This window comes from Cygnus olor, chromosome 3 (genome assembly GCF_009769625.2).
Source record: "Cygnus olor isolate bCygOlo1 chromosome 3, bCygOlo1.pri.v2, whole genome shotgun sequence".
NCBI lineage: Eukaryota > Metazoa > Chordata > Aves > Anseriformes > Anatidae > Cygnus > Cygnus olor.
Genome location: NC_049171.1, coordinates 22341827 through 22367474, shown reverse-complemented (window position 1 = coordinate 22367474; position 25648 = coordinate 22341827). Strand labels below are relative to the sequence as shown.

The window sequence follows — 25648 nt, the reverse complement described above, 5'->3', positions numbered from 1 at the left end:
AGGTATGTAAGTTATAAGACATGAGATTTTTGACACCCTGAGCACCTCATTCCTTTCCCAGACCACAATAAGCAAGTGTTCTGCAACTCAGTCCTCTGGGTAATTTTCCCAGAGTTCTACTTAATCATATATCTCAAGAGAAAGATGCATCTGTGGTCAGTACATCTAGTAGCGGTAAATCTAGACTGGTTTAAATTTTCATGAATAAATAAACTATGACTATATTCTCTGGGAAAAGAAAAGAGAAAGGATTTTAGTGTGATATTTTTTATAGGAACAAACATATGATGGGATGGTTATCTGAGGCAAGACCAAAGCAAACAAAGTAAGCTAGGAAAGGCCAGGCAGTGATACAGTTTAGATAGAATTTCCTGACAATAGAGAGCTATATAGTATAAATTACAGGAGACAAAAACAGCTCAGCTTGTAAATATAGTTTTGAAAACCCAGATTACTACAGAAATAATGTCTGTGGGTTCCCATAGAATTATTTAATCAGAGAAGGTTACACTTTAGTGATTTCCTGGTGCTGTACTGTGTATCTGAGGGCTTTGTCTGCTTGTAGTATCATAAATATTCTGTGCTACTAAAAACTGTCTTCCTTTTATTTCCCATCAGTATTTCAGATTCCAGTCCATCAAAATAATGTATGAAGATGCACCTTCAGGCACAAATACAGCTACTAGCAGGACTGAGATTTAAATATCATATTAATTAAATTCTGAATGGTTTCCCTTAATTTACATTACTCATTTGTTTACAAATGCATTAAACAATGAAAATATTTGGAAAGCATTGCTTCGCATTGCCTTTTTGAGCCTATCCTATCCACCCTTTTTTTTTATTTCTCACCATCCATGTTCCATCTGCTATGTCAGAGATGCCAGTTATAAACTCAGTCAAAAGCATTCATACACCTGAGTATTGCCAACTGCCTTTTATGCATGAAATATTCTTCCTGAGCTCATCTGAAGCATTTTCTACTTTAGCATCAAATTTCTGCTAAAGACCTACTTCTGCCCTGGCATTTATGGAAAAGTTAATGGCTTGCAAAGATAATTTTAAGAAGCATTTGGGGGAAAAAAAAATCTGATTAACTTAATGTAACAAGCATCATATTGATTTTATCATATTGATAATAAGTATCATATTGATATTAATTACTTGCTATATCGTATCTTACTAATCTTTCCTCTTGGAGGTTAACATCAGAAACTTCCTCTGTTAAAAAACATTCAACACATAAGAGCTACCAGAAGTAATTTATTTCAAAACTAAAATTATTGATCTAGTACTCTGGAAAGGAGGATAGTAGACATAATGGTATGTTTATCAATATACTCCCCTTTCCATTTGCAGGCAAATGTTGAGAGAAAGAGCAGGGCCCGTTACATTCCAGCCCATCTCCATTTCATTTTCATGTCTCCAGTTCTACAGACAACATGGTAATCTGTCCTGCTAAACGCTTCTTCCATCTTTTCTCTGCAAGTTATTACAGTGGTGATACACATAGTATTCATTAATGAATACAGTTTATGAAGCATTCCATAGCTTATCTTGTCCTTTGTAAGAAACGTGCTTCACAACTATTTCTTCAAAAGTTTCCTCATCTAGATGGAAATATTGGTCTTTGAATTCCATAGCAACAGATGTCACTGATTTATGGTATCTCCAGCCCAGTTTTTAGGCTTGTTGCACTCCAAAATACACTGTGGGAGGGCCTGTTTGTATTGCAGTAAATAAACTTTAAATAATTTATCTGTAAGAAAACAGAACTCTCCCAAAAGCAAAGAAATAGCCCAAGTCCAGAAAGCTAAGGATTAAAAAGTACCAACCGTATAAATTGTCCGGGTAATAAGGGAAGAATTGACTTCGTGCCAGTTTTGATGGTTAGCTTCCCGTTTATCCATATAATAACCAAGGATTGGGGAACCTCCACTGTACTTCGGTGCTTTCCAGCCAAGAGTCATTGAATGACCATCACAGTTCAGAAGCGTAATACCATGAGGATATGATGGGCAAGCTATAAAGAAATAAGCATCCTGAGAGTTAGGACAGTCTAAAACACTGTAGTGTAGTTCTAAAGTTGCTAACAAACATTAATTTTGTCTCCAGGCATAAATGTGGAAGCTCCTGTATGAAACATCTGCCTAATGTGCTGCCCTCTCAGGAGACAGTAAGAAGTAACAGATGAAGATCTTCAGTATTGGAAACAGTAATGTCAACAAAAGTGTCTCCAGACCAAATATTATGCTGAAAGATTGAAATGGCTCAGAAGACATCTTCCTGCTAAGAACCAAATAAACTAATTAAATTTTGGAATGCATTAAGAATTAATCAATAAAAAATGGCAATGAACTTAAATGAAATGAAGTCATATGACTGTCTGATCTATGGCTTTCATGTTTTTCCTCCTATCCCCATGTTACAAGCCTACTATAGACTAAGAGTGCTATCTGCCCTTTAAGGAATAGAAAATATTTAGGCTTTCATTAGCTTAACCTATGTTAGACAGAAAAGACATTTCTTTCATGAGTTTACTCCCACCTGCGGCAGAAGCATAATTTCCATGTAGGCAGCTTCCTATAAAGAGAAGTGTTTTCCTGAGCTGCTTTTTAGACCTATCGAACTGGCAAACACCCTTTCTAGCAAGCACCATTTTGTATTTGCCGTCTGTGTATGACAGTTTGCCAGAAGACATGCCTTTCTTGCCCTGTTGTGCTACAGTCAGTACAGCCTAAGGTCCTGCACTTAAAGCTCACCTGATCTTTTCAGTTGAATTGCCAGTATAACTTGAGACAATGTGACTTTCCTCATGTAGAAGAGAGTATGTTAATAGAGACCTTGACACAGACCCTGATCTTGTAGCTGTACTAGTGATCAGCATGAAAACGGATAGTAATCAGCAGAAATGGTCTTTTTGTTCTTTTTTTTTTTTTTTTTTCAAACGTGGTGTGACTCTCAGAGGCCATAAAACATGGCCTTTGCAATTACTAGCACTTTGCAACTAAGAATGAACACAACAAACTCCATAAACATCCTTAAAATAATACCGCAGAAAGATTCTTTCCATGCAAATGTAAGTCACTTATAAATAGTCATGCTAAATTCCTGTTAAGGCTACTGAAACGGATTAAAGCCATTCACATCCCATAAGTGTTTATAAGATCCATGTGCTTTGTGTTTGGTGACATACCCCATGCAACTCTCATTTTCAAAACACACAGTGACAAATCAAAAGGTGTGAATGCATTTATGACTGGGTGACAGACATAGAAGTGTTTGTGTCCCACCTACCCATATGAGACACACTTTGTCCTAAAAAAATTGAAGAGTAGGTTTGTCAGTAACATCTCATTCAGAGTTAAGAAGGCATCCTCTAAGAGCTATTCTGAATTATAAATCTTTTAAAGGATTATTTCTGACAAGTATGTTTTTTGGTTATCTTCTCTAAGATATGGAGGCTATTCAGGGTGTGGGAAGTTGTTCCATTTTAAGTTTTTCAGTAAGAAACTGAAACTATGCAGAAATGAAAGTTGGACAACAGAAGCCCAGATCTGTGTTCTAAATATTTTTCAGCCCTCCACTCAGCACATATTATTCCCATTGAAGGTAGAATAGTGGATTGTTCATACGCTGAAATTTTGTTTGCAGGGCACAAGTGCAGGTAGACTGTTCTCTGATCTAGACCAGCCAAATGCAATTTTCTGTTTGGTCCAGCCACACAGTAACGAAGTTTCCTAACAGTCTTCTAAATGGAGCAAATGCCATACTAAATTGATTTTCACCACTCCAAGTCACTCAGAATCTACTGTCTTAATCAAGTTTATTTCTTACAGCTGAGGAGCCAAAGGCAGCCTGAGCATTAGAGTGAATCTGACCCAATACTTCTAATAGACTTTATGAATAGCATTTTTTTTAACATCATCTTTTCTCTGTAGAACAGTTACATGCCAGAGCATAAACTTCATTGAGGAGATGTGCTCCATGGCTACAAAATAAGACCAAAGGTGCTAGTTGCTGAAAATAGGTCACTCATCAAAGAAACATGAGACTGAGTTGCATAGAATCATACTTACTGAGGGCTGCCTGTACTTTTATAGCCTCTGACTCCTGTGAGTTTTCACTGAATCCTACAGCATTCACAGCTTTCACACGGAAGATGTACTGCTCACCAGTTTCTAAACCATGAACAACAAACCTGGGTTAAAAAAAAAAAAATCGCATCACATATTAGCATGGTTCTGATAAGATATAGTCTGCTATAACATGAAATCTTGGCAACAATAACTCAACTTCATGAATGCTTCACAAAGGAAAATATTTCCAGGAGGAAAACTGAAATACAATCATATGAGTTAGTACAATATAATCGGATGGGGCACTGGAACAAAAGTCATAGGACTCATATTAAATGGATAGTGCTGATCTACTGGGTAGCATCATGTAAACTATCGTACATTTCATCTGGACTTGGCTTGACAAGCTCCAATCTATTCCTTTTTCACTTTATTTTCATATTAACTACCCAAAATAGCTTTCAGTTATATTCTGAGGTTCTGGGCAATTACTGTCACATTGGAATAGTCAGAACTATCCTATTGTAGGATGTGTTTACCTATGCATAAATTAAATGTTTTTTCTTATTTTTATGCTGTCCCAATCCCTTTGACCAAGGACTTTTCTGCTTCTCGTGCTGCCCTGCCAGCGAGGGGGTTGGGGGTGCACAAGGCGCTTGGAGGGGACACAGACAGGACAGCTGGTCCAGGCTTACCAAAGGGATGTCCCACAGCATGTGGCGTCATGGTCAGCAATAAAAGCTAGGAGTGTTGGCCAGAGAGGCTGCCATTGCTTTAGGACAGGCTGGGCATTGGTCAGCAGGTGGTGAGCAACTGCATTATGCAACACTTGCTTTGTACATTCTATTGTTATTATTATTATTATTACTATCATTATAATTTCTCTTTCTTTTCTGTCCTATTAAACTGTATGTATCACAACCCACAAGCTTTTAATTTTTTTTCCTCCTGATTCTCTCCCCCATCCCACTCGGGGGGGAAGATGCTTAGCTGCCTGCTGGGTTAAACCAAAACAGTCCCCTCTCCTTCTCATATGCTTTCTCAAGTGCATCAGGTTTGTTCACCCCAAGGGGAAGTCTGCCCAGCAGTCTGAAAAAAGTCTAGCTCCAAGAATCTGCAGACTATTTTTCATCACATTCATTCAACATCCACCTCCCATGATAACACCTTTGCTTAACACATAAACTGGATTAAAATTAACTACAGTTTTCAAACCTCCCCAAAATACAGAAGTACTGTCAATACCTGTTATATTTAATAGGTTTATGGTTACTAGGTTCCCAGTGATTTGATCCCACCACAGAATAGTCAATGTAGTAGCCATACAAATCTTCTTCATGTTTTGGTTTATCCCATTGAACTACAGCTGATGTTTTTGTATTCCTTGTGGCCACTACCCGACCAGGTGCAGATGGAACAACTAAGAAAAAGAGAAAGACGTACTGTTATGGAACACATCAAAATAAAAATAAGTAGATACAATGCCGCATGCTGTTACTATGTTTAACCACTTTAGCTATGATTTATCCTACCATGTCAATATTGCTATATGATTTATATTTTAGTGTATTTGTTTTGCTAAGTCACTTGTCTCGATACTTCTATATGAATGCTTATAAATATATTTATTTTTCAATTTCTTTAATTACAGTAAACTTAGTCTAAGCTGCTAGGCTTCCTACAAGTCTGATTTTATACAGGTTTTCTGAAGCGTGAATTATAAGGGAACATATTTTCAAATATCAGTGTGGATAAAGGCATACAGGTATGAAAATGCTCTCTCAAATATTCTTTCTCAAATATGAAGTTTATATATAGTTCCTGTAGCACTACTGCATCAGTAAAAAAAAATGCACTTAAACTGTAAAGGTACAAATATCATGAGAGTTAGGAAATACCACCTGTCAGTCAACTAATGATGATGGCAATTCAGAAAAGGCCAACTTTTCAGGACAACTTCAAGTATATGTTTGAATGCTAAGTGGTTAGCTAAACTTAGCAAGATGGATTTCACAGAAGCATAGGAATGTTGGTTGGAAAGGATCTTAGGGGGTCACCTAGCCCACCCTGTCACCTGGTGAAACTATCACCAGCACTAAGCGAGATCAGTCATGGCTTTGTCTGAGTCTCACAAACTTATGACAATGGAGATTTCACAGTTTTCCTGCATAACCTGTTCCAGCTTTGCACTATTGCACCTTTTTCACCAAGAAAGTACTGTCAAACCTTGATCTTCTAAACTACAGTTTATGGCTGTTGCCTTGTATTTCATCATCTGGCACTGCTAAGATCAGTGTGGTACCATCATCTTTTTAAGTGACCACCCTAAACAAACCCAGCTACCTCTGGGACCCTGGCCAGCTTGGTTGCTATCCACTGGAACTCTTGATTTGTCAGTCCCAAAAGAATACTTACATACTCTTATAATGTATAAGTACACAGTACAGCAGTAAGGCTGTAATATCAAGTGGGAAGTGGGTTCAGCTTGAGATAAAGGTACCTACGTTTAGGAGTTTATGTGTGTCTACAAGCACGTGTTCTTAAGCTGGCATTATAGTCAAAGTTCTAGGGCTTCATTCAGTTACCCAAATTCATTTACTACCATTTTAGAGCATCTGAACCTTCTTCATGGAGTTGGCAATATGACTCAGGAGATACTGAACACCTGCACCCGTCTGAAATGGCAGAATGAAAGCATTTCAAAGGTTAATAATGTCTGCTTGGGCAACTGAACTGAGCCTCGGATCAGTGGTTGGTAGAGTGTTTGAAATGATTCATCTCACTCTGACGTAAATACCCCATAGCTGGTCAGCCAATTTATTCTCCAGGCTCCACTCACTGCAGTGAAAGGAGAGACATCCCAAGCACCTGAAGATGCCTACATGGAGATACTTAAATCTGGATGTCAATCTCAAATTGCATCCACTTTTACCACTCAAGTCAATTGTCTAGTACTAAGTGTCATTTTGGATGGCCTAGCATACCCTTTTTGCCCTCTAGTTTCTGCTCAAGAGAGAGAGCCACCCATAACTCATGTGTAATGTTTGGCAGCCCCATGAAGTTGTCTCAGCTACCCTCAGGAATGTGAAATGGCACTGTGTGCCAGCAACTAAATGAAGCCATGTGTGTCTGATGCATTTTAGCTCAGGTGGTTAACTCCATCTCTGAAAGTACTCCTACAGTTTCTCTTTAAAATAGAATCTTCTCTTTCTGCTTTCAAGTATGACTACAATTTATTCAAAATGTTTTTTTGTGTGTTAACCCCTAAGGGGTAGTCTATTTTCTGTACTAAGTTAAACAAACACAGTATTTTTCTTCCCTACCTTGGGGAATGTTGAACAGTTTAAATAATTTATATGCATTAATGAAACATCAAATCAAGAATACATAAAAGAAAAACATAATTTTGTTTCATTTTGCATAGCTACAGATCAAGCTGAAGGCAGTGGGCTACATTTTTTTAAAATTATGATAAATATTAAGAAGTCTATATCTAGCGATATTTAGTGAGCTATGGGTATATCAGATACTGTATTCATTTCTTACATTTCTAGCAAGTGCACTAATAAGATGTGCTCTGAAAGTGACAGCCGTCAATACATGAGGCTGTTATCTGTGACCTTTGCTAAATTGCAAAAGTACACCAAATATTTGAGCAATGCATTGAATAACCACTCCCTAAATTTTCATTTCTGTACTTGAATGTGGCCCAGAAATAAACACTTCATTTTCATTTGGAATTTTACCACTGAATATGAAGATGTATCTTCCCCCATCACTGAAATCTACTCATCTGCATGCCACAGGAATTCTGCACCAACAGTAACTTGCAACTTAGAATACTAAGGAAGAAAGGAAAGACTACTTTATCTAGCTAAAAGTGTAGGGAATTAGGTAGTATATAATTACCTGAGCCAGACAATACAATTACCTAAGTTAGCAATTAACACATATTATCTTATTTTTTGACAAGTCATATTAGTAGAGCACTCTGAGGAATGACTAACTAAAATTAATTTAACTTTTTAACTTTTAACTTTTTAACTTTTAACTGATCTTAGCAAGGAGATTTATGATCATTATGAAAAATTTTGAATGTTTCCAAAATTTAACATCTTGGTATTTTTGAAATTCAAAATGAAATTGATTATTATTATTGTAATTATACTAATCTAATTATAGGGAGAGTTGTCTATTTACATTTTGTATAACATCAATTGTATTTATTATTAATGCCTTACAATTAATGCCTTACCAACAGTATCTTGTGGTTGAATAGGTTCTGTGATTTCAGATGGATCACTGATGCCATGCTTGTTTGCTGACAGAACTCGAAAGACATATGATTTTCCTTCTGCAAGGTCAAACACTGCATAGCGAGGAGATTTTACAGCAACCTGTGCATTGACTCTTTGCCAGCTTCCACTGCCAACCATGGACTAGGAAAAAAAAAAAAAAAAAAGCTGCAAATCACTTCTGGGAACTGTCAAAAAGTGAACATATTGCTATATTGCATACTGTCATGAATTTGCTCATGAGCTAAAGGAGAAGGATCATTCTCAAATGCCTCACTTTAGCATATGCAAATTCTCATAGCTCATGCATTCAAATTCTCTACAATAAAGGTCTGAGTGCTTCACTGTCTCCCTGTCTGCCTAGACTTTGGTATATGTACTCTTGTACATACAGCTAACCTTCAGCTAGGGCCATAACTGTCACCCATGACTGGTACCAAAAGAGTTACTCTCATGTCCTGCAAAATTCACTTGAACACCCAAAGGTTCAGTATAAAGCAAAAGTCCTAATCCAGATTCAGCAAAAAGGTAGGGAGGGGCATGTTACTCTACTCACTGACAAATCTTTATGTACTCTGTTATGTAAAGTTGTTTCTCTAAAGCATTCGTCAAGTGAAGTAATTACTTCTGAATATTCTCTGTTGCACTGCTTTTGGTATAGTAGCTGAGCTAATTAGCATCATAACTGTACACAGAAGAGAGCCAGCAAACCAGCACTCTGGGAGAATTATGTTGTCCATTAGATCCCCTGGATAATCTGTTGGCCCAAAACAAAAATTAATCATGGTGTATTTCAGTGATTTTAGTAAAACTCAAGTGCCCACTAAACAGCTTAAATAAAATTACCTTCTGACACAGAAAGGTGCATAAAAATTAAATTTTCATAAGTTTTGGAACAGAGAGTCCATGAACAAAACCTGATAGACTGTAAACTTCTTACAGAAGAAGCAATGTTTCATGGGTTCTGTGAAATTACCCTGTATATAATGAGGCCTACTGTAGATAAATAATGAAAAGGTAAACAGCTGGAGCCCATATATCAAGATCTTTTCCATAGATACTGAACTCACCTACTGTTCTCAATAGCAAAAAGGAAATGTAACATCCATTTTCTTCATTAAACAGAAGATGGAATATATGAAAACAACATCATTTTGTCGTATATTTTACTTTCTAGTATAAAAAACATTAATTTTTGCATTTCAGTTTCACAGAGGCATGAATTAACATCACATTTTACTCTGTAGTTTGATTTGATCTATCTGTTAAAGAATGCTTTAAAGGAACATTGCTATTCAGCATGGAGAACTCAGTTTCAATTTGTGTTTCTTGAGGCCTTTAAAAACTCTTTTTGTTCCTCAGCACTGAGACTTCTTTATCTGAAATACATTAATTAGAAATCGTGCTTTCCTAAATTAACAAATGACTGTGAAAAGCAAAAAAATAAAAAGTAAAATAAAAAAATAATAATAATATTCACCTATGAACTGATTGGGCTATTCATATATATAAGCTATTTATATGCCAAAGGATTTTAGAGTCAGGTATTAATTAGTATAATGAACCTTTTTTTCTAATAATAGCCTTTTACTCCTCATTCTCAGTTTCACTCAGTAAGTTTGGCATTTAATTAAGATTCATTTGTTCCTCATTGCCACTTCAGTACAGTGTTTCTGAAGATGTAAAGCTATTCCTGTAAAACATGCAGATACATAAATTTTCTAATTCATACTTAGACTGAAATTCAGCTAAGTGTAAGTATCCACTCAGTAGACATTAACATCTGAACTTTTCATCCTGATGAGATCTGATTCTGAAAACAAGTAGGTATTTTCAGACCACATTTCATCCAACAGTAGTCTTCTAACACAGGATATCCGAACCATGACAGAAAGTTCCAGTTTCTCTTCCATCTCTCTAGGAAAGTGTAGCTAACTAGCTCAGATGTACAATTCTAAATTATAGGCAGATAAAGTTAGAATAAATCTTGTACTTGCCGTCAGATTGTGATCGAAAGCATGCTCCTGATGAAGGGCACGTTACTTATATTGCCTTTTTTTTTTCCTAAATAGAGTCAGTGACCAAAACTTCCCTTTCAGTTGATGTGTAAATACAAGACAAAGAGCTGGTTCAAAATGCTTAATTTCGTTGGCATGAAATTTATAGATAAGAGCAGATGTATACAACTAGGAATAAATACAAAGAAGCAATGACATGATATTGCGTGGCATAGAGAGAAAACAAGATACTTATTTAAATGGAAATTACCATTACCTTTCTTGAATGTGAAAGGCAGAGTGGGAGAAATCATAAATGTGCTTAGTTGAAAATCTAACTAGTGAGTGGACTTCACTTTATCCTTATTATTTCAACTCCCGGCAGGTAATGGATGCTGAATACAGTAGAGATAGGATATGAAGGGCTTTTGAATTGGGGATTTTGAAGTGACTGAGAAGAAAAAGGCAGGATCTGGTGACCTGCAAAAAGTGGGGTGATGTGCACAAAATGGTTAGCTAATAAATTAACTTTAAAAGAATGTGCTGAACAGTTGTGAGAAGAAAAAAAAAAATGCGTGGTAAGGATCTGCTGACACAATATTCAACATGGAAACTGAATGTGTGGCAGTTTTATGGACGGTTTCACTGTCCATGGATCATTAAGAGGGGGCATATGCTAGATCCATCATTCATAAAAACTAAGTATAGCTTGGCATGTAAGAGTTTTAGAGGTCAGGTATGAGGCCCATTTTACTTACTGAAGTAATGGGCAAACTTTGGAGCAAGAAGGAAGGATTACGACCTCTGGCTGTAATTCAACATATTTAATTTACACAGCTGGCACGGGGACAGATTTATCTAAATCTTAGTAGCTTAGATGGGAGAAGAACAAGCCTCTTCTACTGTCATCACCCAAGTTCCCTATCATGTCTAAGGGATGAAGAAGGCTGCCAGGAAGACTACCAGGGAGCAGTGAACCTGAGACAGACATCTGCCTCACTACTAGCCTTTTAGGGAATAAACTGAAAATATCAGGTTATAGCACAGGGTGCAGTAAGCCTGCAAAAAGAAAAGTGAGAATCAAGTTACGAGTCACTGCTTATTCCTTGCTCTACTGCAGGACTACCATAACATTCCTTGTAATACAGGCAAACTGCAAACTGGAAGTCTTGCCTGTAGGGATGTGAAATCTAAGATTTTTTTATTTTTTTTCCCATTAAACTGCTACCTTACACACATAGTTTGCTCTCATTTTAGACAGCAGCAAGCAAATTGCACAGGGGTATCCTTTTCCCTGGACCTTGAATTTCAATATTCATTAAATCATGTAATATGACATTTGATTGTCCATGCCTCTCTAACATCTCATTACCAGATCCTGCGAGACCTCAGAAAGTGTTAGTTTATTGCTCATTCTGCAGTTCTAAAAATGAGTTGAATATAATTGCATGTGGCAATGAAACCCCTCATAGCTGAATGCCTTTGTGCAGTACAATGTACCTTCTCAATGAAGTACGTCAATGGCTCCCTGCCACGGGGAACAGGTGGATCCCAGCTGAGTACAACATATGTTTTGCTGATTTCTGAAGCATGTACATTGGTGGGAGGGCCTGGAATCTGAATATCGCCTGGAAGAGTAATAAATGTAGCGAGTGTTAAACAGCAGATTAACCTCAGGGTCAGCTTTTACACTACAGCTCAACTTTCTGAACACCAACCCTGCAGCATAGTGCTTAGCTAGGACATCATCCATGCAGTCCACTTGCTCACTTCAGCTCCATTTTGAGGAATGAAGTATCAGCATTAAAAGTTAGTTATTTACTTTTTCAGTTAAAGTTAAATATGCCCCTGAAAAGCTGTGCATTTGTCATACATTTTTTTTCCTTTGATCACATTTGAATTACTTTTATCTGCTGGGCAGAAAGCCTTGGAAAAAAAAAAAAAACTCCCCACTATATGCAAATAAGATATATTTTTTGATCAAAGACAGAATTCCAATGTGGCATTACAAGAACTTAGGCTAGAAGATACCTGCAAGCGAAGTACAGTAAGGAGAAGAACAGCAAAGTGGAAAACAGAAAAGGAAACAGAACCTATTAACAATATAATGTGATGGTATTACCAGCTAGCATAGTCTAAAGCACTTTTAAAAACCACGGATCAGAGGCAGACGAATGTCACCAGCCCTTTGTTGACTCCATCAATTGGAGTGGCCTAGCCGAACCCCCTCTCCTCACTTGCCCTACAGTGTTACCAGCAAGGTGAGGCATGACCTGCGTGCCAGGTTGGAGGCAGTCAGCATGGCCATTCATGTCCGCAATCACCCACAGCAGCATGAGAAGCCAGTTCCCCTACAATGGTGTAAAGCAGTACTACATAGGAATGGCTCGGGACAATGAGAGACAGCCTCAGGCAAAACTACACAGCTCTGAAGAAGCTTCCTCTTGGTAATAGTTCAGAATTAGCAATTCAGCAGATACCTTCAATTTCTTTTTGTTTGTTTGTTTGTTTACAGTGGAGAAAGCAAAAAGTTTCATTCTTTTAAGCCAAATTTTGTCACTTCTCATGTTACCAGGGAGCATATGTCCTCTAAATGGTCAGCATTTGACATCAAAAAAGAGAAAAATGATTCTATAATAATCTCTAAATTATGGAAGTGATGTTTTAACATTTTATAAACATCTCTAGAACAAACAAGGCTCAAAATTCACACTAGTTATTTCATCATATCAATCTCCCAATCAAAACCAGACTTTTTAAAAGTAAATGGACATATCCAAAGAAAATTGGATACGCACTCTCTCAGTGCTTTCTAATATTTGATTTCCTACAGATAACCTTTTTCTTTAAGAAAGGCACATGAACCAGATGAGTCTAAGACAAATTTGCCAATTTACAGTCAAGAAAATAATGTTAATCATTAAATACAGCTATCTGCAACACAGTGCATACAGTCAAATGTCTTCCAATTGGTTTTACATAAGTAAATCTCAAAATATTTTTTTTTTACATTATTGAAAAACCTGAAGCTGACAAAGTTTCTAATGATATGACATGATAGTACAGCCCACTTGCTCAGAATGAAAGGTCACCTGGCACTGAAAAGGAAATACATTTGTGATCTATGAGATCACTTTTTCAAAAGAAGTATCCAATTTTGTGGATGAAAATAATGATCTATACAAGCAATAGTATGTGGAGCTTCATATTCCTCTATTAAATATGAATAAATGAAACATGAATCTCAATCTTATTATTTGTACTTACACCAAATTGGCTGTTTAACCTCCTGATCATTCTCAGGCAATCCTGAGAAGAGGAACATACCCTTTGAAGCCAAACAAGTTAAACAAATGTGTTCTGATCCTGTATTGTGATTCTGATCCTACAACATCCCTATCAGTTCATTTAGGATACCATCATCAAAATGGAGAAATTTCATCTGTCCCACCCATGCACTGGAGAAACTATTTAATGTCTAATTCTCTATTCAATTGCACCTGTCCTCAGGTGGATTTTCTTATATTATGTTATTATTGGAGTTACAGGTTTATAAGCTTACTTTGTTGAAGATAGTATAAAGATTTTTTTTATCTACTATGCCATTATAGTTAACATTTTTGACAGGTTAAGTGAAAAGAAAATCATTATGCAAGCCAAAATAAAAAATAAAAAATCATCACATATAGAAACAAACAGATATGGAAGACATTTGGGCTTTACTCAAAATTTGGAAATGATCTCTCCAGTTCTTCTGAGGAAAAACAATGTTTAGTTATATACTAAAGTTATATATACATTTTATGTATATATATTTATATATATATATTTTAGTTATATAAAATGTTTAGTCTATAACCTTAACAACCTCTCTATTCAGGGAGAGAGACATTAATTAAAGAATTGGGATGGATTTGCATAAGGTGTTTTTGTTTTGTTTTGGTGTGGTGTGGTGTTGTGTGGTGTGTGTGTGTGAGAATGCAGAAACAACTTGCTCAGATCATCAAATTCAGTCTAAAAAAAAAAAAAAAAAAAAAAACTATATTTAGCTCCCAGAAGGATAGCTGAAAAGGAAATTTGGGTGATCAAATATGTTCAGCTGTTCAAACTCAGCCTAGCACTGGCCAAAGCTAAAAGGTGAGGAAACTCTGTCAGCACATAATGAAACTGGTATGGTACTGTCTGTCCTTTTAGACCTTTACCTTTCACTTGTGTTCTCTTAGGCTTGCAAGCCAAAATATCTGACTATATACGTTCCTATAAAGAGTTTACTCAGTAGGCGGATTTCTTTTAAAGCTATGTTTCAAAATAAATTGCTGAAATCCTGGGATACAAGCAAATGGACTGAAATAATAGAAATACAACATACCTTCAAGGTCATCTTTACTGATTACAATCTTTCTCCCTTCATCCACATGAATAGCTGTTAAGCAAAGCATTCAGTTAGTTTCTTGAACCAGATTACTATATTTACAAATTTTGCAAATTACTGTTCATCATCTATCAAAAACCCTGTATGCCTCTATTTCTGTAAAACTCTGCTTTAAATCTTTCCACAGACGCAATCAACTCAAAGTCACACATTGCTTCTTTAACTTCCATAGGAAACCCAAACAAGACAGTACTATCTAAAGATGTGCTAAAAGTAAGAATCACAGCCACAATAGATTTATTCAATTGTCTGGCAGATTGGCAAACAATTGTATATTGACTTTTGCCATAGGTATTGGTCATAAAGCCAATGGAAGCATATTCAGCTCAGGTTTTACAAGCAACATTGGGACAGTGCTCTGCAGTCTTCATAATGACTTTAATTCCCTTATGTATAAAAGGAGCACACAAAACAGAAAGTGCACAAGCATACAATATATGGAATAAAAGTACTCCCCAGAGCAAGACAGCTTACTGTACTCATGGAGGAGCTCTCATAAGGCTCCTTTGCAGACTGAAGTGGCCTTTAGCACAAGACCTCAAAAGGAGTTTGTTTATTAGATTTACTTTTTCCATCTGCCAGAAAAGTCACAATACCAGATACCCCCAACCTGTAGCAGGGGAGCTTTGTGCCAGTAATGGCACTTCACTGAGGAGAAAAAAAAAAAAAAAAAAAAAAAAAAAAAAGTGGATAAATGCAGCAGTCTGTGGGATGGTGATTTTTTTTTTTTTTTTTTTTTTTGCTAAGATGGACATTTCAATTACTTTTTCAAATGTTTCTGCCAGCAAATATAGAAGTTTATGGGACCTCAGTGCCTGTCTCACATTAAAAATGTTACAAGCTTCCAGGGCATACTGAAAGCTTGAAAACATTGTTCCTGGTAGTAATTTATATTGTTTGTATTTAAAGCTAAGCAAAAACAGCTAAAACTGAGATGGAATCTCCAGGTCCATGAAAAATTGTCCATGTGGACCTTGCCATTCCAGCTATACACTCTCCACCCCACCCCCCACCCTCCCATTGAAATTAGTGAGATATTCATTCAAAGGAAGAAGTAAGCACTGCTGCTTAGGTTAACTAAGCAAACAGTATCCGAAAAAAATGTAAGATTGCATATTCATCATCTGTTCCAGCCTCGCAGAACCTACTTTGTGTTCTTTCCAGGTCAACAGGGTCAAGAGCTGCAACCGGTTCAGAGACTCGAGAAGGCCTGCTAATGCCAGCATTGTTCACTGCTCTCACGCGGAATATGTAGGACCGTCCCTCATAAAGACCAGTCACAGGATACTTGCAGATTTTTACGGGAGCATCATTGCACTGGACCCAGTTTTCCAAGCCTACTTCACATCTTGGAGTAGCAGAAGACAGCTTTTATCAGTGTCATCCCACAATAAAATACATTGTCCTACATACTAAAGCCAGAATCACAGAAGCCACCCTCATTAAATTGAAGGACTAAACCATGTCAGTCATCAATGAAACACTCTTTATACACTCTTTCCTCTGTTCAGACAACCAATTCTCACCTTGCTCGTATTTATTCATAACGCAGTTGCAAAGGTTATTTTTTTGTCCTTGTCAACTCTCTCTGCTTCCCTTCCATTTAGTTCTCTAACTTGTCATATGACACAAGTTATTCACTTTTATTTTTAATATGCATCTCTCCAGAAGATGCTGAAATTGGAGCTTTCACCTATTTTTTTCCATCTCTTTCTTGTCATCTTTTTGAGCAAGCACCGTTATGCTTTTCCCTCTGACAATGGTTTGACCACTGAGTCATCATGAAGCACAGTGATGTCCCCATAGTGGCTCCTTTGTGTGTACACATCTGTTTTGTCTCCTATTACTGTAAACTTTCATGGAGAAGACTGCCTCTTGCCCTGACAGTACTGGGAAAAATAGGGTCATGATCAAAGGCTACTTGGTACTGCAGCAATCCACGCAAAAATGTCAAAAGAAGAGCTCGCTAGATTGTACACAAAATAGGTGAAATACTCCTGTGATCTATGCACTGCACAAATTAGATATAAGTGACAGAGTCCCCAGGGCTTAAGTTAATTTCCTCATGCTGACTGCTATTCATAAGCCAACATTTTCCAGCAATTCCCAGACAGTTGTCTCTGAACTAGACCAAATTATAGGGTAGCAAATAGCAATGAGCTACAAATGTTGCTTTTGAGTGCAGAGCATTATACACTGTGAAATCATTTCAGTAATGTTTTTGCTGACTGTCAGCTTCAAATACTAAAGATCAGATGTTCTGCTCTGGCTGCAAGGGGCAAGCCTGCACTTCAGTGGAAGAGATGCAAAACAGCACTTGGGACCCTGATCCTGGGCTGCCTGCACTGAGCTGAAACCCCAGCAAAGTGCAAAGCAGACTAGAAGAGGGAGAGAACTGCCATTCTGATTTAAACAACCAGCTCCCAAAAGCCCATGACTTGAGCCCCTGATATACCACAGTTATGGCTGAAAGAAAAATATATAATAAATCCTAGATTCCAGTGTTTACAGTATACAGATTAAAGAGACTAAATCTAATTTCAGATACCTATGGATTCTGGCTTCTATAAATTAAATAATGCTAGGGCTCGTTCTCTGATTTGGCCACATACATACTATTGAACATTTTCATGGTCTGATAAAGTGTGGCTGCTTGCAAACGATTACTGCGAATGGCCCCTGGTCCTTACTAACTCCCTGACTGTGCTCAGAATTGCCTGAGAAACAACTAGATTACTAGAACTAAAAGTGTGCCAGAAAACATTCCAGTCATTTAACAAAGTAGGCAACCTACAGTGGCTGGGGTCTGCAAAAATATAGCTAAAGAACCTAAGTGGTCAAGGATATGATGGCATTTTTGTTGTTAAGTATATGCATGGTTTGGGCAATAAACAAAATTAAATAAATGCCAATGTTTACATACTTGTCAACAAAATATCCAATGACTGGGCTCTGAGAGGTCGTATTTGGTGGCTTCCAGGTAACAATAACATAGTCTCTGTTAGCATCATGGCACTTCACATCCATCGGTGCCCCTGGTGCTCCTGCAATCAGTGCATCAGCATCTGGATCACAAATAAAAATAAATCAGTTTTGACTGTGACTCCTCTGAAATCTACAACAAAGACAAAAGGGAATATTTTCAGTTCACTCTGCTGGTCTTTTACATGAATGGGAGCCTGAAGATTTCATTATACACTAATTCACTGCACTAATGAATCAAGCTCATGTGTCTCTCTCCCCATGGTTAAAAGTTTTCATGGATATTTTTTAGGGTGTGGAAACAGTTTAAGCATCAAGCCCCCGTTACATCTCACAGGAATTAAAAGCCCTACTACCCCATGTGTTTTTGATCTTTCCCACTGAAAGCTGTAGGTCAGTGGGTTACTGACCAGACCAAGGTACTCAGTAACAGCTATGTAGCTGAGGAAAATAAATCTCTTAGGAAATGAAAAGTTTCCGAACTCCTGGTACATTTCTAAGGCTGCTTTTTACTTAAAGTCTTAAAAGTAATGAATGTACTTTCATTAAGATATTTTTGTGTGGTTTCATTTCTAAGGTATTGATTGATATAGACCCATGACTCCTAGTGGAGTCTCCTAACAGGTTCTCTCACTTCAAAGAATGATTTCTATAATACAAAAACATCCTGTATAAAGGCCAAATTTATCCTTGTATGGATTTTTTTTTCTGAAATAACAAAGCAAAAGCTGCAAGTTTAATTTGAACCTTAACTTGGTGTTTTCCCAAATTTTCCTAAAATATCAGCAAAGAACCACTGTGATCCTATAACAATCTACCTCCCGCAAGGATAACCCAGACTTTGCTGTCCTTTATGCACATTTCTTGCAGATGAATTTGAGGTATCTTAGAGGAGGAAACCTAGGGACTGAGAAAATCATTTGCCATAATGCAAAGGCAATCAGTTTTGAGGTGGCTGATGCTCAGAATCAGGCCTGTAATCCCTTACAAGATTTATTTTCTATGGTCCTGACTGTACACGTGACAATGACTTTGTAGCATCAGATCACAACCTACGTTAAAAAAAGATGAGAGAAAGACCAACAGAGGACACTACAGACTCTGGAGGACATAGCTCAAGTCCTGGGTTCTGTGCATGTGAATGCATTAGACAAACTGCAAAATGGACCATAGAGTTACCTAAAATTGACCCACCAATATGCAAAAATCTTCTAGGAAAGTTAGTATACATTAGTGAGCATTTTTCGCTTGAGTAGTTCCTTTCTTAGAAGGTAATTGGGAACTAAAAATCTTCAGCAAATTGTTTCCAGTGAGATAAGGGTGGCTTGTTTAGGATATATTGCAAAGCTGATGAAGTCCATGTGCTAGTCCTGTGAGGAAGATGGACCTTGACCATTCAAAAAATCATTCATTGCTCCATGCAAACTGTCTGGAAAACACTTCTGCAAGACAAGCATTTTACAATACATTTCCAAGAACATCCCAGATCTCTGTAGGTTTAAAATTAGTACAGCTCTAATGGCTTCAGTGGGGCTGCTTCAGCTTGCCACTGCCGAACACGTTGTCCAATGTATTTAAGAGAGTGAAAGCATTGCTCAGCTAGAGTTATTCTCATCCTTCAGTAAAAGAATTTAAAAGGAAAAACTAAGTTTTATCTGGAGGTGCATGTGGGAGTTCATTCTCCCTTCACTGGGAGTTGTATATGCAAATGCAAGGGCAAATTATGACCTTTATTCTATTTTAATACATTTATCTTCCTTTTAACTATGTCTCTTGTGAAAACTGTATTTCTTCAATGAGCTAATTTCTTACTTTGCTTCTTTTCTCTGATTATTGAGCTGACTGTGATCGGTACATTGGTGGGAATATTTCTGTTGCTTTGTGCTGTCTCTCCTCCTAAGGCCAGGCACAGAGTATGAGAATGCCCAACGAGACTCATTCCCACTTGGCAATCTCTATAAGCAAAACAGTCACAGTGAGTACTGGTGCCATATGAAGATGTTTAGTTCCTATCAGGAAAGGAGAAAACAAAGAAACAGGCGCTTTCTTCATAAGAATGATTTATCTGGTTCCCCAGGAAGGAAGATAACATCAGAAGCATGTCCTTTTGAAGCTCCCCACTCATGTAAAGTGACTATGTTGTTTCTAGCACAGACTACTGTATACATCTAATGACTATGGAATACCACAATGCCAGCTTTCTTTTCTGCTTCATTATTTACATGTGACTTTTTAATAAAATAGTTCTTTCTACTGCTCTTTTTAATTTCTCCCAAGAAAGGAATGAACACCTTACCTCTGACAAACAGGTATGCACTGCATTCATTCACTCCACCTTTTGTAATCATACGCAGGGTGTATAAACCTTCATCATCCTTGTTCAGATGAGTAAAGGACAGAGCTGCCTGGCCTTCTCCAAAATACAGCTTTGTCCACTTGGAGTCCTTTATCAGCACATCTGGAACAGAAGACCCATCAGACCCGTCACCACACTGGCCAGAACTGCAAATGTCCTAGTGCAGCTGTGCAGCTCTGTGCTAATCAGAGGTACCCACTATGCCAGCTTTATGATAGCTTTATTCAGAGTGACAGTGCTTTGATGCTATGAAAACTCAAGCTGAGGAAACTTGTTTCCTCAGTGAATTTTACAGAATATAAAGTCTCAGAATACCCTATATAATGCCAACAGCAGAATTTCCATCACTGACACTTTGCATATGCTGACAGAGAAAAATATTATCCACATTTTGAAACAATTATGTGAAAACCTGTCATACCCTGTAATGAATGCAGGGTGGAACTTCATTTCATTATTAATAAGTTTTGCTACCTGTTCAGGTCAAACGTCAGATTACTCAATTTATTTCTCCAAGTTTAAGAGACGAGATTTCAGTTTAATCTGGACTACTATAAATACACACTAAATTTAAATCCTCAAGGCATGCCTGTTGAGCAGAGAATGAAATTAAATCTGAATTTCTCACAGGTGAGAGGTGGTGACCCATGATTAATGCAAATTAATCTGATTGCCTAGTGAAACCTGAGCAAAAGAATGGGCAGGATATTTTATGCTAGCCGAGAGACTTTCTTCATATCACCTTTTTAATAATTGATTGGATTATTTTTAATACCTAACTCCCTAAGACCTATTGCATACTAATTTATTCTAATTGATGCAGAAGAATTATATTTAAAGAAGCTGAATATCTATAAATGTTTATTACTCTATTGCTTAAATACACTCTGGAACAGGCTCTTGAATGATTGTAAAGGAATCAGGTTTCCCAGCTACCAGCTCAATTGCATAAGAAGGTATAAAAAATGAAACATGTTCAGATAATAAAGCATCTATAAGACACACTACTAAAACTTACAGCAGTAAATTACATGATCACCTAAACATACAGTTGTTTAGTGAGAAGAGTACAAAGTAAATTCAGTCACATTTGTTCACAGGAGATCCTTTTTCATGAGATCCTTGCACAGAAAATCTGTGTGTCCCCTTTCTGTCATGCCACAATGGTACGGATACTTTGTGTAGAGAGACATGAAGTACTTTAGATGAAATCAGAAAATGTCTCCACCTAGAAACTTTAACTAAGTGTGATTTCTGTGGAAAATCCTGAAGAAAAAATGAAGTTGAACAACCAGCACCTTTGAATTGCAGGTCACTTATTTAGATTCCAAGCTTGAGTGGAATCATAGACATTCTAGAGTGAATATATAGAAACAGCAGGAAAACCTATTTTGTCTATTAAGGCCAGAATCATCCGTTCCCACTGCTTATGTGCACCTTAAACCAGAAACTATGGAGGCAGTTGTGTTTGCTAAGAGCAGAAAAACTTCTTTCCTTCACACAAGGTCAAAGAAACACCAAACCCCTTAAGAAAATAAGGGGACTCTTTTTTAATGCAGTCTGGATGGATGACAAGAGAAGGTAAGAAGAAGATGAGAAGCCAAGAAGAACAGTAAAGGTATTCACAGGTTTTAATAGAGCAGGTATTTATGTACCTGTGATCACAATAATTTTACAATACGAGGGCCTCACTGTGGTGATCAAATCCCCAGTCTACTCACATGTTGTGCTCTGTCACCCCTATCAGAATTTACCAAGGAACTAACCTGGAAGAGACTAGCACTCAGATTCAGCGTGACTCAACCCTCACTTGCTGACTTCACTACATGAGATATTTTTCCTAAAACATTGTTCTGCTGAAAAACATTCTGCTGAAAAATCGCATATAGAGTGGGGAATTACTATAAGTTGAAGTTTCTCTTCATCATGTATTTTGGTCTGCTGAAATATAAGATCAGTTCTGCACTCTGTGATTTTTTTCTCTGAATTAAATTTTTTTATTCTAGATTACAGTATAAATAACTGCAGAATGCTGGTTTGTACAGCTTTATAATGTTTATATTACACTAGAGATCAATAACAGAAAGCTCCAGTTACCAGCTGAACTCACATCAAGATTGGATATACATTCCTGAAGTATTATTTTGATTTAGTTCTTTCAGTATCTTAAATTGTTCTAAGTGGGCCATGAATTGTAGACATCATACTCATGTTTGTCAAATCCCAAAACACTTTAGAGGATTTGATTCAGTTGACTTATATGCCCCTAGGAGTCTAGTAGACAACCTCAATAAGCTTCACTCATGTGAAGCTTATTAATACTGGATAAACACATATTTCTCTTGTGTATAATTATTAAAAGTAAATCATACAGATCCACCTCAGGGCTTTAGTTGTTATTATTTGATTAATAAAAAGTGAAAAATCTTAGGAAAAATACAGATTGTCTTAATACAAGAGTAGAATTAAATATTACCTCTCAAAAGAAAAAAAATAAAAATAAAAAAGAACATTGAAAGCACATAATGTTGTACAAATTATTAACCTTCTCATCATTTATATTTATGCATTGCCTCCAGCTCTCAAGAGACTCAATACAGGGAATTGTAGCACATAGCAAAGGTTCATAGCTCAAGAATTCCTGCTGTATTTGGAAACAAGTTCTGCCAGTTGATACATCTGTACACCTCTTCAAAATATTGTGATCCATGTAGGATCACAAGGAAAGACAATCTTAAGCTTGTTCGTATCATCATATTTTCCTGTAACATAAATAGAATAATGGGATGAAAGTCTATCTGACTCACTAGCAAAATCCCATTGCCTTCAAAGAGACCATGTTTTCATCTCAGGTTTTCATGGGGAAGGTAATCTTACGGCAAATAAGGGGAAAAATAGATCATAACTTTTTTACATATCAAGAAGAAATTATCTTGGCGACGTAAAGAATTAATCTGAAGGGATAAATTACTGTTCAACTAGTGCAAGAACATTTTACAGTGGATGAAAATTCAAACAACATGCGGCATCCCTTGAAAATTAGTAGTTCTTTATGGCTGTAGTTCCCAAAACCAAAGTTCAGAGATTTGGCACCTAGAGAATCTGGGTCCAGTAGGAGACAAAGTAAAAGTACCATTGAAAATAATGGCTCACCTCAGAGTCTATTGATAGCAATTTACAAACCCCTGTGCACTTCAGTGGGAACAGAATCTGGGTTCAAGGACGAGCCTTGTATTTTAAGTTATTCACCAAACAAAACAGCCATTTTTATTACTTCCTAATTTCATTTAATATCAAATTCATGTAAAACGATGTGCATGAAACAAAAGATATAACTATCAGCAATAAAAGACTCCTTTTTTGATTTTCCTAATCTCAGATTTTCTCGACTTCCTTATTAATCTTCTTAATACTTCTTTGTTTATGCACCACATTTTGTTAGCTATGGAATTTTACTACCTTGTCTAGGACCAATCCAAATACCAGCATTGGGAGTCTGCTACTCCCAAATGTTGTCCCTCTGGGGAAAGGTCTCACCATTCACTTGAATCCTCAGAATATTGACTTTAGGATCCTACACTGAGACTGTAGTTGGTGAAAAGTTGTAAGCTGAATATCTATGATAGCCTACTGTCTGTTAAAATTTAATTAGGTAGTTATATGTTTTTTGGTTTTTTTTGAGGGGGGTTTGGTGAACAAATACTACTCCTACAGGGTTGCTATACCATTAACGAAACACTGCAGTATGCTTCAGGGATGCTTTTTTTCAGTACTTCCAGTAAAGACTGCTTCACTTGGCATAGCATAATTTTTCACTGACAAAAGAGGCAAAGGCCTACAAATGTGGTACTTACACAGCAGAGCAAAAGCCTGTATTTCAGGCCTGATTCCTCTAAGTATTTCTGAACTATAAATTAAATATGTGTTAACGTAAAATTCATGATAGTGGAGCAAGATGGAAGGAGAGAACCACGCCCACACTTCAGTGCTTCAAACGTTAATTTACTGCTTTGTGAGTACCCTCCAGTTCAGTGGTCACAGCATTCAATTATAAGTTATGCTCAAATCTAGGAATTGACTTTGTTTCTCCACCTACTCAGTAAATGTTCTAACCACTGTGTTATTAGTTAATATGAGATTACCTCCTTTGCTGTAAATGTGCACTCACGAAAAGGTGGACAAAGTAATGTAATTTAGAAAGATATCAAGTCTGTAAATTCTAACTAGAGATATTTATTTGCTCTATTCTGAAATTAGTTCTGCGAATCTCATGTTCCAAGACTGATCAGTGTTTTCTCCAGCACTTTCCAGATAGCTTCTATTCAATGTACTAACTTACCATCTCTATACCACTCAGCACGGGGCCGTAGTCTTTTCAGCTCTGGGGTGACCAACACAGAACACTTAAGGGTCAGTGTTTCACCTTCAGTTGCAAAGGTGACTCCAAATTTCTCCAAAACTGGACATCGAAGTGTGTGAAGCAAACATCATATGACAGGGGCACTATGCATGAGAAAATGAAAACATTCTTAAGTAACTTCTAGTTATCACAAACAGATTACTGTCGAATCTGAAGAGGAGATAGAACTCTCTAGTATACTACATGCTGATCTAGAGATGCAAATGGGAAAGAAAAAGCATCTGGACAGCTCAGGTTGCTACTGAGTGCTTAAAGAGCAAAATCAGAAGAACCAAAGCATACTTTATTTTCTCATCTGTAAAACATTATTCTGACTTTTATTAACGATAAGGGTATACAAACTATCTAAGCAAAAAAAATATATTTGCTTACAGTGGAAGGGCATTATCCCAGCTGGGTGAGGCTCTTCACCCTCTCTGAACCCTGTAAAATACAGACAATAAAGATTCAATGACAAGAACATAATATTTATTTCTTATTTTAATCATGAAGTAGGACTTACTTCGTACAATCACAGCACAATTAGTTGATGCCTGCCCATGGACATTTGTTGCAACTGCTGAATAAGTAGCAGAATCATCAAAATCAGCTCTGAAAAGGGAAAATGGGAAAATAAATGAGTAGGCAAATACAAATGCTCTTAATGATCAATATTACAAACCAAGCTGTGTCAACCCTAAGCAAAGTGTATAAAGCTCTTTGCTCACATCACACTGTGCAAGAAGCTGATGAAAGACAATCAGAAATCTGGTACTGGTTTTGCAGTAGTTTTATCACAGATTAGTGTGCGGGCTGCATTAACTTAAGCAAACTGGAAATAACCTTTAAAGAATGATCAAAAGGAGATAGCTGGAATATGCCAGTCTGGCTCTTTCCTTTCTCTATGTAACCTTCTTAATCTGTCTTGCTCTTCTGCCACATATTTTAAGAAAGAGACATGGAAGAAAAGGATGTGATGCTTGCAGAAAATTCATCCCTCTGTGGTTATCCCCAGCAGGTAGATACAGGTATTTTTTGCCTCTCTCATACCTCTTTTTAGGCAGTACATATGAAATGATACAAAACCACGGAATATGACCTAAATTCT

The 25648-nt window shown here is 37.0% G+C and overlaps 1 protein-coding gene across 1 annotated transcript in view; it reads right to left on the bottom strand.

Moving 5' to 3' along the window:
- MYOM2 (myomesin 2) overlaps positions 1–25648 on the bottom strand; it is a 78730-nt gene that overhangs the window by 32632 nt on the left and 20450 nt on the right. Inside the window, 13 exon segments of the mRNA XM_040553395.1 lie at positions 1836–2023; positions 4080–4201; positions 5325–5499; positions 8335–8518; positions 11872–11999; positions 14741–14794; positions 15952–16151; positions 17727–17868; positions 20082–20243; positions 24481–24597; positions 24600–24644; positions 24934–24984; positions 25064–25152. Of these exon segments, the coding sequence (XP_040409329.1) occupies positions 1836–2023; positions 4080–4201; positions 5325–5499; positions 8335–8518; positions 11872–11999; positions 14741–14794; positions 15952–16151; positions 17727–17868; positions 20082–20243; positions 24481–24597; positions 24600–24644; positions 24934–24984; positions 25064–25152 (1657 nt within the window).